This window comes from Papio anubis, chromosome 18 (genome assembly GCF_008728515.1).
Source record: "Papio anubis isolate 15944 chromosome 18, Panubis1.0, whole genome shotgun sequence".
Lineage (NCBI taxonomy): Eukaryota > Metazoa > Chordata > Mammalia > Primates > Cercopithecidae > Papio > Papio anubis.
In genome coordinates, this window is record NC_044993.1 from 19,956,931 (window position 1) to 19,971,111 (window position 14,181).

Consider the following 14,181-nt stretch of genomic DNA (forward strand, 5'->3'; position numbering starts at 1 on the left):
ATTAGCTGGGCATAGTGGGGCACAACAGTAGTCCCAGCTACTCAGGAGGCTGAGGCATGAGAATTGTTTGAACCCAGGAGGCGGAGGTTACAGTGAGCTGAGACTGCACTCCAGCCTGGGTGATGGAGCAAGACTCTCTCAAAAAAAAAAAAAAAAAAACTCTTATTTTGAAGTTTCCAATCTATAGAAAAATTGAAATAGAGTAATAGATACTGTATACTCTTCTACTCTTCAGCAATTGTTATCATTTTGCCACATTTGCTTTCTGTTCTATGTGTCTATAGCATCACTACCCAAGAGAACTTCCATGATGACGAACATGTTCCATTTTCAGTGCTGCCCAAAACATTGCATGAGACACATGTGGCTACTGACACTTGAAATATGGCTAGTGCAAATAAGGACATGATTTTTAATTGCTCTATAATTGTAATTTAAGTGTAAATACTTCTATGTGGCTTCAGTGACTATTCTATTGGACACCACAGGTTATAGATAAATGCCATCTATGTCTTTGTGTGTGTGTGTCCACACTATTTTTCCTTGGTAAAACCATTTAAAAGTAAGTTGTAGACCGGCTGGAGTGCAGTGGCACGATCACAGCTCACTGCAGCCTCGACCTCCCCAGCTGAAGCGATCCTCCCACCTCAGCTTCCTGAGTAGCTGGGACTACCAGTGCACACCACCACACCTGGCTAACTTTTTAATTTTTTTTTGTAGAGACGGAGTTTCACCCCATTGGCCAGGCTGATCTTGAACTCCTGGCTCAAGGAATCTGCCTGGACTCAAGCGATCCACCCGCCAGAGCTTCCCAAAGTGCTGGGATTACAAACATGAGCCACTGCCCAGTCCCCAGACATATTTTTAAAGCTATTTTTCCCCCAATTCAGCATCTAATCAATATATACAAATTGCCTGTGGCTACTATCTCCTTAATCTTTTAAAATCTAGAACATCCTCCCTTCTTTTCCATGGCAATGATTTTTGTTTGTTTAACTTTTTGGTTTTTTTCTTTTATAATCCCAGCAGCTTTGCCAAGGCAACAATGATTTTTAAAGACTTCCACCAGCTGTTTTAAAGAATGTACCAAATTCTACATTTTTCTGATTGTGAAACTGCCTCTGCAAAATTATGAGAGAGAAATCAGACATAGTTGAATCCATCTTACTTCTGATGTCTAAGCTGTCCTTGGTCATTCCTGGGCAAGGGCCAAGCTAATTTTGGGAGAAATTTAGTTTATAGTTTCTTTTTCTTTTTCTTTTTTTTTTTTTTTTTTTTTTGAGACAGGATCCCCCTCTGCCGCCCAGGCTGGAGTGCAGTGGTGCAATCTCATCTCACTGAAGCCTCCACCTCTGGGACTCAAGCGATCTTCCCACCTCAGCCTCTCAAGTAGCTAGGACTACAGGTGTGAGCCACTATGCCTGGCTCATATTTGTATTTTTTGTAGAGACAGGGTTTACATGTTGCCCAGACTGGTCTCAAACTTTAAGCTTGAGCTCAAAACCATCCACCCACCTCAGCCTCCCAAAGTACTGGGATTACAGGCATGAGCCACCACACCCAGCCTACAGATTAATCTTAAAGCAAGGATAGCTGGGCATGGTGGCTTACGCCTATAATCCCAGCACTTTGGGAGGCCAAGGCAGGCAGATCACTTGAGACCAAGAGTTCGAAACCAGCCCGGCCAACTTGGTGAAACCCCATCTCTACTACAAACACAAAACTTAGCTGGGTGTGGTGGTGCACACCTGTAGTCCCAGCTACTCGGGAGGCTGAAATACGAGAATCGCTTGAACCCAGGAGGCAGAAGGTGCAGTAAGCTGAGATTGCGCCAATGCACTCCAGCCTGGGTGACAGAGCAAGACCCTGTCTCAAAAAACAAAAACAAAAAAAAGCAAGGATAATAACAGCTCTTCCCAAAACTAAACCACCTTTGTAAAACTAATCAATAGCCACAAGGTTAGGATTATGGGAGGGGCTTGAATTCTAATAAGAGGTAGGTAGTTTTTATAATCCCTTACTGCTCAGGAGTCATGTAGCCAGAGGTCACAAGATTTGTGACTTCCCCAATTGCTCCCATAGATAACATCGCTATTGCAGAACCTAAGGTTGGTCTTTTGAGATTTTTTCTGACTTTCTGGCAATCTACTGACCTTGCCTGGGCCTGTGACTTGACTCATGACACAAATTATTCTGTGGCCCCACCCACAAGTGGACTCAGCACAGGAGGACCGTTTTCCACACTTCCATAATCTCATCCCCAACCAATGAGCAGCACCCTTTCCCTAGTCCCCTGCCTGGCAAATTGTCTATAAAAACCCTAATCTCTGAGCCTCCAGGGAGACTGATCTGAGTGATAACTCTGCCCCCCGTATAGCCTATTTTGTGTCAATTAAACTCTTTCTCTAATGCAATGCTACAGTCTCAGCGAATTTATTTATTTATTTTATTTTTAAGATAGAGCTTCACTCTGTCACCCAGGCTGGAGTGCAGTGGTGCAATCTCCACTCACTGTACCCTCCGCCTCCCAGGTGCAAGCAATTCTCTGCCTCAGCCTTCCAATTAGCTGGGATTACAGGCGCCTGCCACCACACCTGGTTAACTTTTTTGTATTTTTAGTAGAGACGGGGTGTCACCATCTTGGCCAGGCTGGTCTTGAACTCCTGACCTCGTGATCTACCCGCCTCAGCCTCCCAAAGTGCTCGGATTACAGGCATGGGTCACCGCGCCCAGCAGTGAATTTATTTTGTCTGTGGAGTGGGCAAGAAGAATCTACTGGGTGATTACAATTGTTTCCTCATGATTAGACTCAGTTTAAAGGCCAGGAACAGTGGCTCACCCTATAATCGCGGCCCTTTGGGAGGCTGAGGCAGAAGGGCCACCTGAGCCCAGGAGTTTGAGACAAGCCTAGGCACCACAGCAAGACCCCAAAACTACAAAAAATAAAATATTAGCCAGGTGTAGTGGCTCACACCTGTAGTTCCATTTACTCGGGACATAGGATTCCCAGAGCCCAGGAGGTCGAGGCTGCAGTGAGCTGTAATTGTGCCACTGCACTCTAGCTTAGGTGACAGAGTGAGACTCTGACTCAAAAGAAAGAATACTACAACATAAGTTATGTCATGTACCTATTATCACATACATTAGGTTGTCCTGCGACTGGGGATACTAAGTTTGAACCCCTGCTTAATGTGGAGTTGGCCAGGTCTCTCCTCTGACACATTTGTAACCTACAGTTAACAGGCAGGGTGATATTTTGAATGTTTCTTGTTCTTAAAAGACAGGCCAAAACAAAGACATGAGCAAGTTTATCTAGAAAGTCTCTTTCATGAAATATATCTTTACACACGGAGTCACGACTTTATGTGGGATTTAGCTTTTAAAGTCAACAAATCAGGCAAAAATCACATAATGACAAAATTATACACTGAAAAAGCTCTTAAGAAGGGACCACAATAGAGTCTGGCATCTGCTCTCAGTAAGTTCCAAACAGCTCGTTTTTTGTTTTATTATACTATGCTTTTCAGAGATCAATTTTTCAGTGTTTCTCTAGTAAAATATCAAATAAAATAGCTGGCCTACGTTTAAGCGCCTCGATGCATTTAAAAATATACCTTAAAACACCAGGATCACACTGTGGGCAGGCACAAGGGAGCTGGAAACCGCGCAGTCACACCCCACAGGTTACACCATCAGCTTTCTTCATGTGGATCACCCGAGGTCAAGAGTTTGCGACCAGCTTGACCAAAATGGTGAAACCCCATCTCTACTAAAAATACAAAAATTAGCCAGGTGTGGTGGCGGGACCCTATAATCCCAGCTTCTCTGAAGGCTGAGGCAGGAGAATCACTTGAACCTGGGAGGCGGAGGTTGCAGTGAGCCAAGATCACACCGCTGCACTCCAGCCTGGGCAACAAGAGTGAAACTCCGTCTCAAAAAAAAAAAAAAAAACGAAAAGAAAAGAAGAGAAATGAGTGTGTGTGGCTGAATAACATGGCCCCAAAACAGAGACCTCAGGATGTTACCAGGTCCAACGGGCCGATTTCTGCTTTGAGCTAGACTTGCTAATTATTAGCTAAGGTAATAAAGTCTGTAGTCCCCAGTTTAAAACCATATCCGTTCACTCTAACTCATCTCCCTACTCAAAGGGGCAGAAGCAGGCAAAAGACTCCAAGAAACATAATTAAAATATTTCAAGACTACAAAAAAAATCAATAATGTAATAAGAAACAGGCAAAGAACATGAACAGGCAATCCATAGAAAAGGAAATACAACTGCCCTTAAATATATAAGATGCTAAACACTTTTGCCGGGTACAGTGGTTCACACCTGTAATCCCAGCACTTTGGGAGGCTGAGGCAGGCGGATCATTTGAGATCAGAAGTTCAAGACCAGCCTGGCCAACATAGCAAAACTCCATCTCTACTGAAAATACAAAAATTAGCCAGGTGTGGTGGCACATGCCTGTAAGCCCAGCTCCTTGGGAGGCTGAGACACCAGAATCGCTTGAACCCAGAAGGCGGAAGTTGCAGTGAGACAAGATCACACCACTGCAACCCAGCCTGGGTGACAGAGTGAGACTCTGTCTCAAAAACAAACAAACAAAAAAGATGCTAAACATCATACAGTTGAGCCTTGAACAAGAGAGGTTTGAACTATGAGGGCCCACGTTTACATGGATTTTCTCCTGCCTTTGCCACCCCAGAGACGGCAGAACCAATCCTTCCTCTTCCTCCTCCTCCTCAGCTACTCAACATGAAAATGATGAGGATGAAGACCTTTATGATGACCCACTTCCACTGAATAAATAGTAAATGCTTTTTCTCCTCCTTATGATTTTCTTTTCACTAGCTTATTTTATTGTAGAAATACAGTATATAATACATGTAACATACAAAACACGCATTAATCAACTGTTTCCACTTTTGTTGTTGTTGTTTTTGTTGTTGTTGTTGTTTCATTTGAGACAGAGTTTCATTCTTGTTGCCCAGGCTGGAGTGCAATGGTGTGATCTCGGCTCACTGCAATCTCGGCCTCCCATGTTGAGGCAATTCTCCTAGCCTCAGCCTCCCAAGTAGCTAGGATTACATGTGCCCCCCATCACGCCTGACTGATTTTTTTGTGTATTTTTAGTAGAGACAGGGTTTTACCATGTTCGCCACACTGGTCTCGAACTCCTGACCTAAGGAAATTTGTCTGCCTCAGCCTCCCAAAGTGCTGGGATTACAGGTATGAGCCTCCGCACTCAGCCAATCAACTGTTTCTGTTATTGGCAAGGCTTTCTGTCAACAGTAGGCTGTAAGTAAAGTTTTGGGGGAGTCCAAAGTTACATGTGGATTTTTCTACTGAGCAAGGAATCAGCACCCCTGACCCTCATGCTGTTCAAGAGTCAAATGCATAAGTAAAGAAGTGGGAAATAAAACTAAATGAGGGCCGGGCACGGTGGCTCACGCCTGTAATCCCAGCACTTTGGGAGGCCGAGGGGGGTGGATCACGAGGTCAGGAGATCGAGACCATCCTGGCTAACACGGCGAAACCCCGTCTCTACTAAAAATACAAAAAAATTAGCCGGGCGTGGTGGCAGGCGCCTGTAGTCCCAGCTACTCTGGAGGCTGAGGCGGGAGAATGGCGTGAACCCGGGAGGCGGAGCTTGCAGTGAGCCGAGATCATGCCACTGCACTCCAGCCTGGGTGACAGAGCGAGACTCCATCTCAAAAAAAAAACAAAACTATACTGAGAACACAAGCTTGCACCAATGCAACAGGCAAAAGTTAAAAGTCTGACAACATTGTGCTGGTAAAGATGTGGGGAAACAGGCACTCTCGCACATTGCTAGAAGAGTATTCCTTCCAAGGAAGGCAATCTGGCTCTCAAAATTTAAAAAATGCATCCCTTTTTGTGTATCTTGGAAAAGACACACAAGAAACATACTATTGGTTTCTTCCAAGCAGGAGCACTGAAGGACTGGAGGAAAGAATTTTGAACTACAGGAGGCCTGGCACGGTGGCTCACACCTGTAATCCCAGCACTTTGGGAGGCTGAGGTGGGGAGATCACGAGGTTATGAGTTTGAAGCTGGCCTGCCCAATATGGTGAAACCCCATCTCTAGTAAAAATACAACAAGTAGCCAGGCGTGGTGGCGCACGCCTGTAGTCCCAGCTACTCAGGAGGCTGAGGCAGAAGAATTGCTTGAACCCGGGAGGCAGAGGTTGCAGTGAGCCGAGATCATGCCACGGCATTCCAGCCTGGGCAACAGAGCGAGACTCCATCTCAAAACAAACAAACAAACAAACAAAAAGTTAGCCAGGCATGGTGGCACACACCTGTAATCCCAGCTACTTGGGAGGCTGAGACAGGAGAATCGCTTTAACCTGGGAGGAAGAAGTTGCAGTCAGCCGAGATAGCACCACTGCACTCCAGCCTGGGCGACAGAGCAAGACTGTCTCAAAATATAATAACATTAAAAATTAAGATTTTTAAACTACATGAGTATATTATATAAATAACATTTACATTTCAAAAATACTCAAGAAAAATATTCCCAAGAGACACAATTTTGCCTCTGGAGGACCAGGCTGAGGGGCCTGAGCTCAGATACTGAGAGTCACTCTCCCATCTGTGATGGCTGCAGAGCTATAGAACCCAAAGCAACATTCTTTCATTCAGGCCCTATTGACTGAGGGCCCACTATGTGTCAGGCACTGTTCTAGCGGCTAGGGTAGTTAACAGTGACCAAAGCAGACAAAAATCTCTTATTGTGGATACATTCTATTGAAGGAGACAGTCAACAAATGAAATAAATTAATTAAACAGGGACAAGGGCTGAGAAGAAAAATATAAAGAAGGGAGGGAAATAGATGTGAAGTCAATGAGGAAGGTGGCTTTGGATCAGGGGATCAGGAAGAGGGTGGCTTTTGAGAACAGGCCTAAGGAAATAAGGCAGCGAAAAGCATTTCACTCAGAGGGAACGGCAAGTGCAAAGGCCCGGAGGCAGACACCTGCCCAGTGTATTCACTGAAAAGCAAGGAGGCTGGCGCAGAGAGAATGTAGACCAGGAACAGGTGATGAGAAATGCGGGGTGGGGAAGGGTCCCATCACATGGGACCTTCGGCTTCTACTGTGAAATGGAGCACCCTTGAACGGTTTGAGCAGAGGAGTGACAAGACCCAGCTTGCATTTTTTTTTTTTTTTTTTTTTTTTGATACATGTTCTCGCTCTGCTCTGTTGCCCGGGCTGGAGTGCGGTGGCACAATCACAGCCTACTGCAACGTCGAACTCCTGGGCTCAAGTGATCTTCCTGCCTCAGCCTCCAATTTTCTGTAGAGACAGGGGTCTCGCTCTGTTGCTCAGGCTGGTCTCAAACTCCTGGGCTCAAGTGATCCTCCTGCCTTGGCCTTCCAAAGTGCTGATATTACAGGTATGAGGCACCACACCTGGCCCCAGTTTACATTTTAACAAGATCACCGGCTGCTGTGTAACCAACAAACTGAAGGAGGGCAAAGCGGAGAAGCAGAGAGACAGGACAGGAGTCTACTGCCTTAACCCAGGGTGGAGACAATGGTGGCCTGGACCAGGCTGTGACCTAGGGGTGGTGAGAAGTGGCTGAATGTTGAGTGACACATTTTGAGGATCGAGTCAACCAGATATGCTGATAGGCTGATACAGACAATGAGGAAGAAAAACCAGGACCTCAGCTATAGACAGGCTACATTCTAGATGTTTAGTAAATATTCAAGCGAAGGTAACAAACTGGCTACTGGTTATAAATCAGGAGTTCAGAGGAAAAGCCCAGAGGAGTGATCTTCTGTTGGTGGCATTTAAAGCCATGAGGTTGGATGAGGCAACTAGGGAGTGAGTGTAGGTAGCAACGAGGGCCAGGGCATGAAGAGATCACCATTTTATTTTACTGTTTTCATTTTACTTTGTTTTTGGGACAGGGTCTCACCCTGTCACCCAGACTGGAGTGCAGTGGTGCGATCACAGCTCACTGCAGCCTTGAACTCCCAGGCTCAAGCAATTCTCCTTCCACTTCAGCCTCCTTAGTAGCTGGGACCAGCTAGCATGAACCACCATGCCTGGGTAATTATTTTATGTTCTGTAGAGACAGGGCTTCCCTATGTTTCCCAGGCTGGTCTTAAACTTCTGGGCTTAAGGGATCCTCCTGTCTCAGCCTCCCAAATTGCTGAATTACAGGCATGAGCCACTGCACCTGGCCTGAAATCACCATTTTAGATAATTTTAGCCAAAAGTTCCTTATTTCCCTGCTCCTTTTTATTTTCTTTCTTCTTCAAGAACTACAGCTACAAGACGATAATGACATGAGAATAATTAACACCCGTAAGCTATTTCACAAAATTTGGCTCCCCAGACCAAGGCGTGGTTAGATTCCCCCTCTTCCCAGGCCGTAGACAAGATAAAGACGTTATACAGTGCCACTCACCTTTCAAAGTGAGCTGAGACTTCTCAAAAGGCAGGGCCACTCCTGCCCGGCTAGAGCTGGCAGATGCCATATCATCACCGTAAAGCTGTAAGACAAACAGAAAGAGAATTGAGAGAACATCTGATAAGAAGACAGAGGAGTTGAACTCAATTTCAATATTTAAGCTTAAAGAGACAGAGGCAAAAAAATAGAAATGTCCAAGCAACTGCAACCAGAGTATAGTTTGTCTTATAATGACTTAATGAACCTGGACCGGTCTTAGGATAGACTAGAAAGGACACAGGACTGTTACAGCAAAGTCTAGAGGAGGCAGAGTCTAATAAGACATCTCCACCAGGCATGGTGGCTCACGCCTGTAATTCTAGCACTTTGGGAGGCCGAGATGGGCGGATCACCTGAGGTCAGGAGCTCGAGACCAGCCTGACCAACATGGCGAAACCCCGTCTGTACTAAAAAATACAAAGTTAGCCAGGCGTGGTGGCACATGCCTGTAATCCCAGCAACTCCTGAGGCTGAGGCAGGAGAATCGCTTGAGCCCAGGAGGCAAAGGTTGCAGTGAGCCAAGATCCGCCATTGCACTCCAGCCTGGGCAACAAAAGCGAAACTCCATTTCAAAAAAAAAAAAAAAAAAGATTGGGCGCAGTTCACGCCTGTAATCCCAGCACTTTGAGAGGCGGGTAGATTACGAGGTCAGAAGTTCAAGACCAGCCTGGCCAAAATGGTGAAATCCCATCTCTACTAAAAATACAAAAAAATTAGCCAGGCATGGTGGCAGGCGCCTGTAATCCCAGCTACTCGGGACGCTGAGACAAAGAATTGCTTGAACCTGGGAGGTGGAGCTTGCAGTAAGCCGAGGTCGTGCCATTGCACTCTAACCTGGACAACAGAGCAAGACTCTGTCTCAAAAAAGGAAGAAGAAAAAAAAAGACATCACAGATTCACAGCAGAAAGATAGCTAATCTAGTGTGTTACCTATGGAGCAAGTTGGCTGCAAACACCTCAAGGAGGGTCTCTGGCCAAATGAGTAGAATCTGATAGTAATCCTTGCTAAAAGTATAATGCAAAAAAAAAAAAAAAAAAGGAAAGGGAAAAAGAAGACAACTAATATAATTCTTTAAATGGGTAGGCTGGGTGCAGTGGCTCACTTTGGGAGGCCAAGGCAGGTGGATCATCTGAGGTCAGGAGTTTGAGACCAGCCTGGCCATAATGATGAAACCCCATCGACACTAAAAAACAAAAAATTTGTCGGGGGTGGTAGTGGATGCCTTAATTCCAGCTACTCGGGAGGCTGAGGCAGGAGAATTGCTTGAACTCGGGAAGTGGAGGTTGCAGCGAGCGGAGATTACGTCATTGCACTCCAGCCTGGGTAACAGAGCAAGACTCAATCTCAAAAAAACAAAGCAAAAAGGTGTGCAGCATCATTAGCCATGAGGTGTCCCTGTCATTCTGTGTTGGCTAGAAGCGAGTCTATCTTGTACTTTGAATGGATCTTTTACTTGTATGTGATTTTGGAACATCATCATTTGACATTTGAAAAATATTGGTTCATTGAGTTATGCAGATTTTCCAAATGTTGACACATTTCATTATGCAATATCCAAAAATCACATTTGTGAATGTCACCACTGATCTCATCAGATAAGTCTTTAAGCATTGGGAAGCCATTGAGCTCTTGGTAGTAGATATAAGCATTCCAAAAGTCTGACTTTCACTTAAAAACTTTCACTTAAAAACTCGTATCTGCTCCCCCTTCCTCCCTCCTTCTATCATCTCTGCTACCTTGTCTTTTGTCTTTTTTTTTTTTTTCCTTTTTTTTTTGAGACAGAGTCTCACTCCGTCACCCAAGCTGGAGTGGTACAGTAGCACAATCTTGGCTCACTGCAACCTACACCGCCCAAGTTGAAGTGATTCTCGTGCCTCAGCCTTCTGAGTAGCTGGAATTAGAGGCACCAGCACCACTTGGCTAATTTTTGTATTTTTAGTAGAGATGGGGTTTCACCATGTTGGCCAAGCTGGTCTCGAACTCCTGACCTCAAGTGATCTGCCCGCCTCAACCTCCCAAAGTGCTGGGATTACCAGTGTGAGCCACTACACTCGACCAATCTTTCTTTTTAAAAAAAAAAAAAAAAACTCATATTTTATCATTGGTAGCAAATACCGTGTTGTTTTCCTTGAAGTGTCGGGCTCACTTCATTCGTTTTCAAGAAAAGGCTTGCCAAATACCCAAATCTAGTAACACGTTTGTCTGTTAGATGTTTAAGTAAAAATGGTACTTCACCCAAAAAGCAATTAATTCAGCTCTCAATTCAAACAACCGTGCTTTTTCCCAACACACCATTATACTTCAACAGGAGGCAGAAGAGCTTTTGAAGTATTGCCCATTTCAGCACACAGAATATTTTTTTTTCTAGCATTTTCATTTAACTTTTTAAATTACACTTTACGTTCTACGGTACATGGGCACAACGTGCAGGTTTGTTACATATGTATACATGTGCCACGTTGGTGTGCTGCACCCATTAACTCGTCATTTACATTAGGTATATCTCCTAATGCTATCCCTCCCCGCTCCCCTCACCCCACAACAGGCCCCGGTGTGTGATGTTCCCCTTCCTGTGTCCAAGTGATCTCATTGTTCAATTCCCACCCATGAGTGAGAACATGCGGTTTGGTTTTCTATTCTTGCGATAGTTTGCTGAGAATGATGGTTTCTAGCTGCATCCATGTCCCTACAAAGGACATGAATTTATCCTTCTTTATGGCTGCATAGTATTCCATGGTGTATATGTGTCACCTTTTCTTAATCCAGTCTGTCATTGATGGACATTTGGGTTGGTTCCAAGTCTTTGCTATTGTGAATAGTGTTGCAATAAACATACGTGCCAGCACACAGAATATTAAAAAGACGTGCTCAGGAGTCAAGACTTCATAAAATTAATGAATTTTACCACTTCATCAAGGACATTCTCAGGTGAACCTGGCTTTTTCTTTTCTTTATACTGAGAGTATGTATGGTGAAGAATACCATGACCACAGCAACAGCCCAATTGGTGCTAGCACCAATTGCTTTACTCACCTTTGCTTCTGGACCACTGGTGCAAATGGGATCACAGTGAAAAGGCAAAGTGTTACTGTCATTATGAAAATAGTTTCAGCCGGGCACGGTAGCTCACACCTGTATTCCCAGCGCTTTGGGAGGCCAAGGTGGGTAGATCACCTGAGGTCAAGAGTTCGAGACCAGCCTGACCAATATGCTGAAACCCCGCCTCTACTAAAAATACAAAAATTAGCCGGGCATGGTGGTGGGTGCCTATAATCTCAGCTACTTGGGAGGCTGAGGCAGGAGAATTGCTGGAACCTGGGAGGCAGTTGCAGTGCGCCGAGATCATGCCACTGCACTCCAGCCCGGGCGACAACAGCAAGACTCCGTTTCCAAAAAAAAAAAAAAAAGAAAAGAGTTTCAACCTTGCAAAACCCTAAAAGAGTCTGGGAGGCCTCCCGATGTCTGAGGACCACACTTGAGAACTGATGCTGTTAAATTATTGTGCCTTTGTATCTTATGTTTTTTAGAGATGGTATCTCACTCTGTCGCCCATGCTGGGAGTGAAGTGGCGTGAACATGCTCAGTGTAGCCTTAAACTCCTAGACTCGAGCAATCCTCTCACCGTGGCCTCTCAAGTAGCTGGAACTATAGATGTGCCACCACAACTCTACTATGTTGTTATTGTTGTTGTTGTTGTTGTTGTTATAGACAGGGTCTTACTACGTTGCCCAGACTAGTCTCAAACTCCTAGCTTCAAGCTATCCTTCTGCCGCAGCCTCCCAAAGTGCTGCGATTATAAGCATGAGCCACCAAACCTGGTCAAAATTCCTGTTCTATTCAACATCATTAATACCTTCCGTCATTCTATTTGTATGTGACCTCTCTCCCTGACTTCCCATTTTCTTTTTTGTTCTTCAGTATTATTATTATTACTATTTAGAAACAGGGTCTGGCTGTATTGCCCAGGCTAGAGTACAGTGGCTACTCACAGGCACAGTCATGGCTCACTGCAGCCTCAAACTTCTGCACTCAAAGGATCCCCTGCCTCAGCCTCCTGAATAGCTGAAATACAGGTTCAGACCACCAAGCCCAGTGCCTGACTTATCTTAAAGAGTTGTTCAGCTTTAAAACATGGTTATTAACTCACCATATTACTCTAAGAATGAAAGCCCTTGGCCGGGAGTGGTGGCTCACGCCTGTAATCCCAGCACTTTGGGAGGCCGACACAGGCAGATCACTTGAGGTTGAGTTGGAGACCAACCCGGCCAACATGATGAAACTCCATCTCTACTAAAAATACAAGAATTAGCTGGGCGTAGTGGCACGCACCTGTAATCCCAGCTATCCAGAGGCTGAGGCAGGAGAATTGCTTGAACCTGGGAAGCAGAGGTTGAAGTGAGCTGAGATCATGCCACTGCACCCTAGCCTGGGGGACAGAGTGAAACTCCGTCTCAAAAAAAAAATGGACAAAAGCCCCTTATATGAGAATTAAATGTAGCTACAGGAGAGGCACAGTGGCTCACATCTGTAATCCCAGCACACTGGGAGGCTGAGGCAAGAGGATCATGTGAGCCCAGGAATTCAAGACCAGCCTGGGCAACACAGTGAGACCTTGGCTCTATTTTATAATTTAAATTTAAATTTAAATAAATGTAGCTACAGCTAAGTGACAATGATTTTGACATTTTCCACAGCTAAAGTCAAACAATTTCATGCTTCAAGATGTTTATCAAACTCGAACAAATTTGTCTTATTTATGTGATATATCCAGTTTCCAAAAAGATTTAAAGTGGCTAGTTTTTCTAGACTAGTCTGTAATAAGCGTTTAACTTCCAGTGGAAACCTCTGAAATGGTACTTAGCAAATGGAATACAACACCAAACTCTTCTTATCAAGAGCTCCAGAGAGACCTCCAAGTTATCAAATCCCACAGCGAATCTCCCTGTCCTCTTACATGACTGACCTATTGGCAGCATCTGACACAACTGATCACCCTTTCGTCCTTTAACCACTTTTCCCTCAGCTCTCAGGACACCAGTCCTACCTCATCCTCCTCCTGCCCCACCTGAGCCTTCTCAGTTGGTTCCTGCCCCCTCCTCAACCTCAAGCAATCGATGTTCTACCTCTTCTCCGTTACCTCATCCTGTCTCAGGCTTTGAATGCCATCCCTTTGTTTGTTTGTTTGTTTGTTTGAGATGGAGTCTCGCTCTGTCACCCAGGCTGGAGTACAGTGGCACCAGCTCAGCTCACTGTAACCTCTGCTTCCCGGGTTCAAGAGATTCTCCCGCCTCAGCCTCCCTAGTAGCTGGGATTATAGGCACCCACTACCATGCCCAGCTAATTTTTGTATTTTCGGTAGAGACAGGGTTTCACCATGTTGGCCAGGCTGGTCTCGAATTCCTGACCTCAGGTGATCCGCCCACCTCAGCCTCCCAAAGAGCTGGGATTACAGGCGTGAGCCACCACGCCCGGCTCCGGAAACTTAATCTTAACAGTGTTGAGAGGTGGGGCCTTGAAGAGGTGATTGTCATAAGGGCAGATTGATGCTACTTCAGGGCTGGGGCCGTTATCTCAAGAGCAGGTTTGTTATAAAAGCAAGTTCAGCCCCCCATGTTTCTTTCTCGCTCTCCTGCCTTTCCTTCCATTTGGGATGTGGAGTACAAAGGCCCTCGCCAGGATGTGGGCCCAGCACCTTGG

At 45.2% G+C, this 14,181-nt stretch overlaps 1 protein-coding gene across 6 annotated transcripts in view; it reads right to left on the reverse strand.

Annotated features, from left to right (window-relative positions):
• Window positions 1-14,181, reverse strand: part of WWP2 (WW domain containing E3 ubiquitin protein ligase 2) — a 181,942-nt gene that overhangs the window by 149,341 nt on the left and 18,420 nt on the right. For 5 of the 6 annotated variants that reach the window (XM_021932115.2, XM_031658129.1, XM_031658132.1 and 2 more), the window contains exon 2: window positions 8,442-8,526. In XM_021932115.2, the coding sequence (XP_021787807.2) occupies window positions 8,442-8,511 (70 nt within the window). In that variant the 5' untranslated portion in view covers window positions 8,512-8,526. Of the gene's footprint in view, window positions 1-8,441; window positions 8,527-9,413; window positions 9,433-14,181 lie in introns of those variants that run through there. The other variant, XM_031658133.1, reaches the window with a different exon arrangement.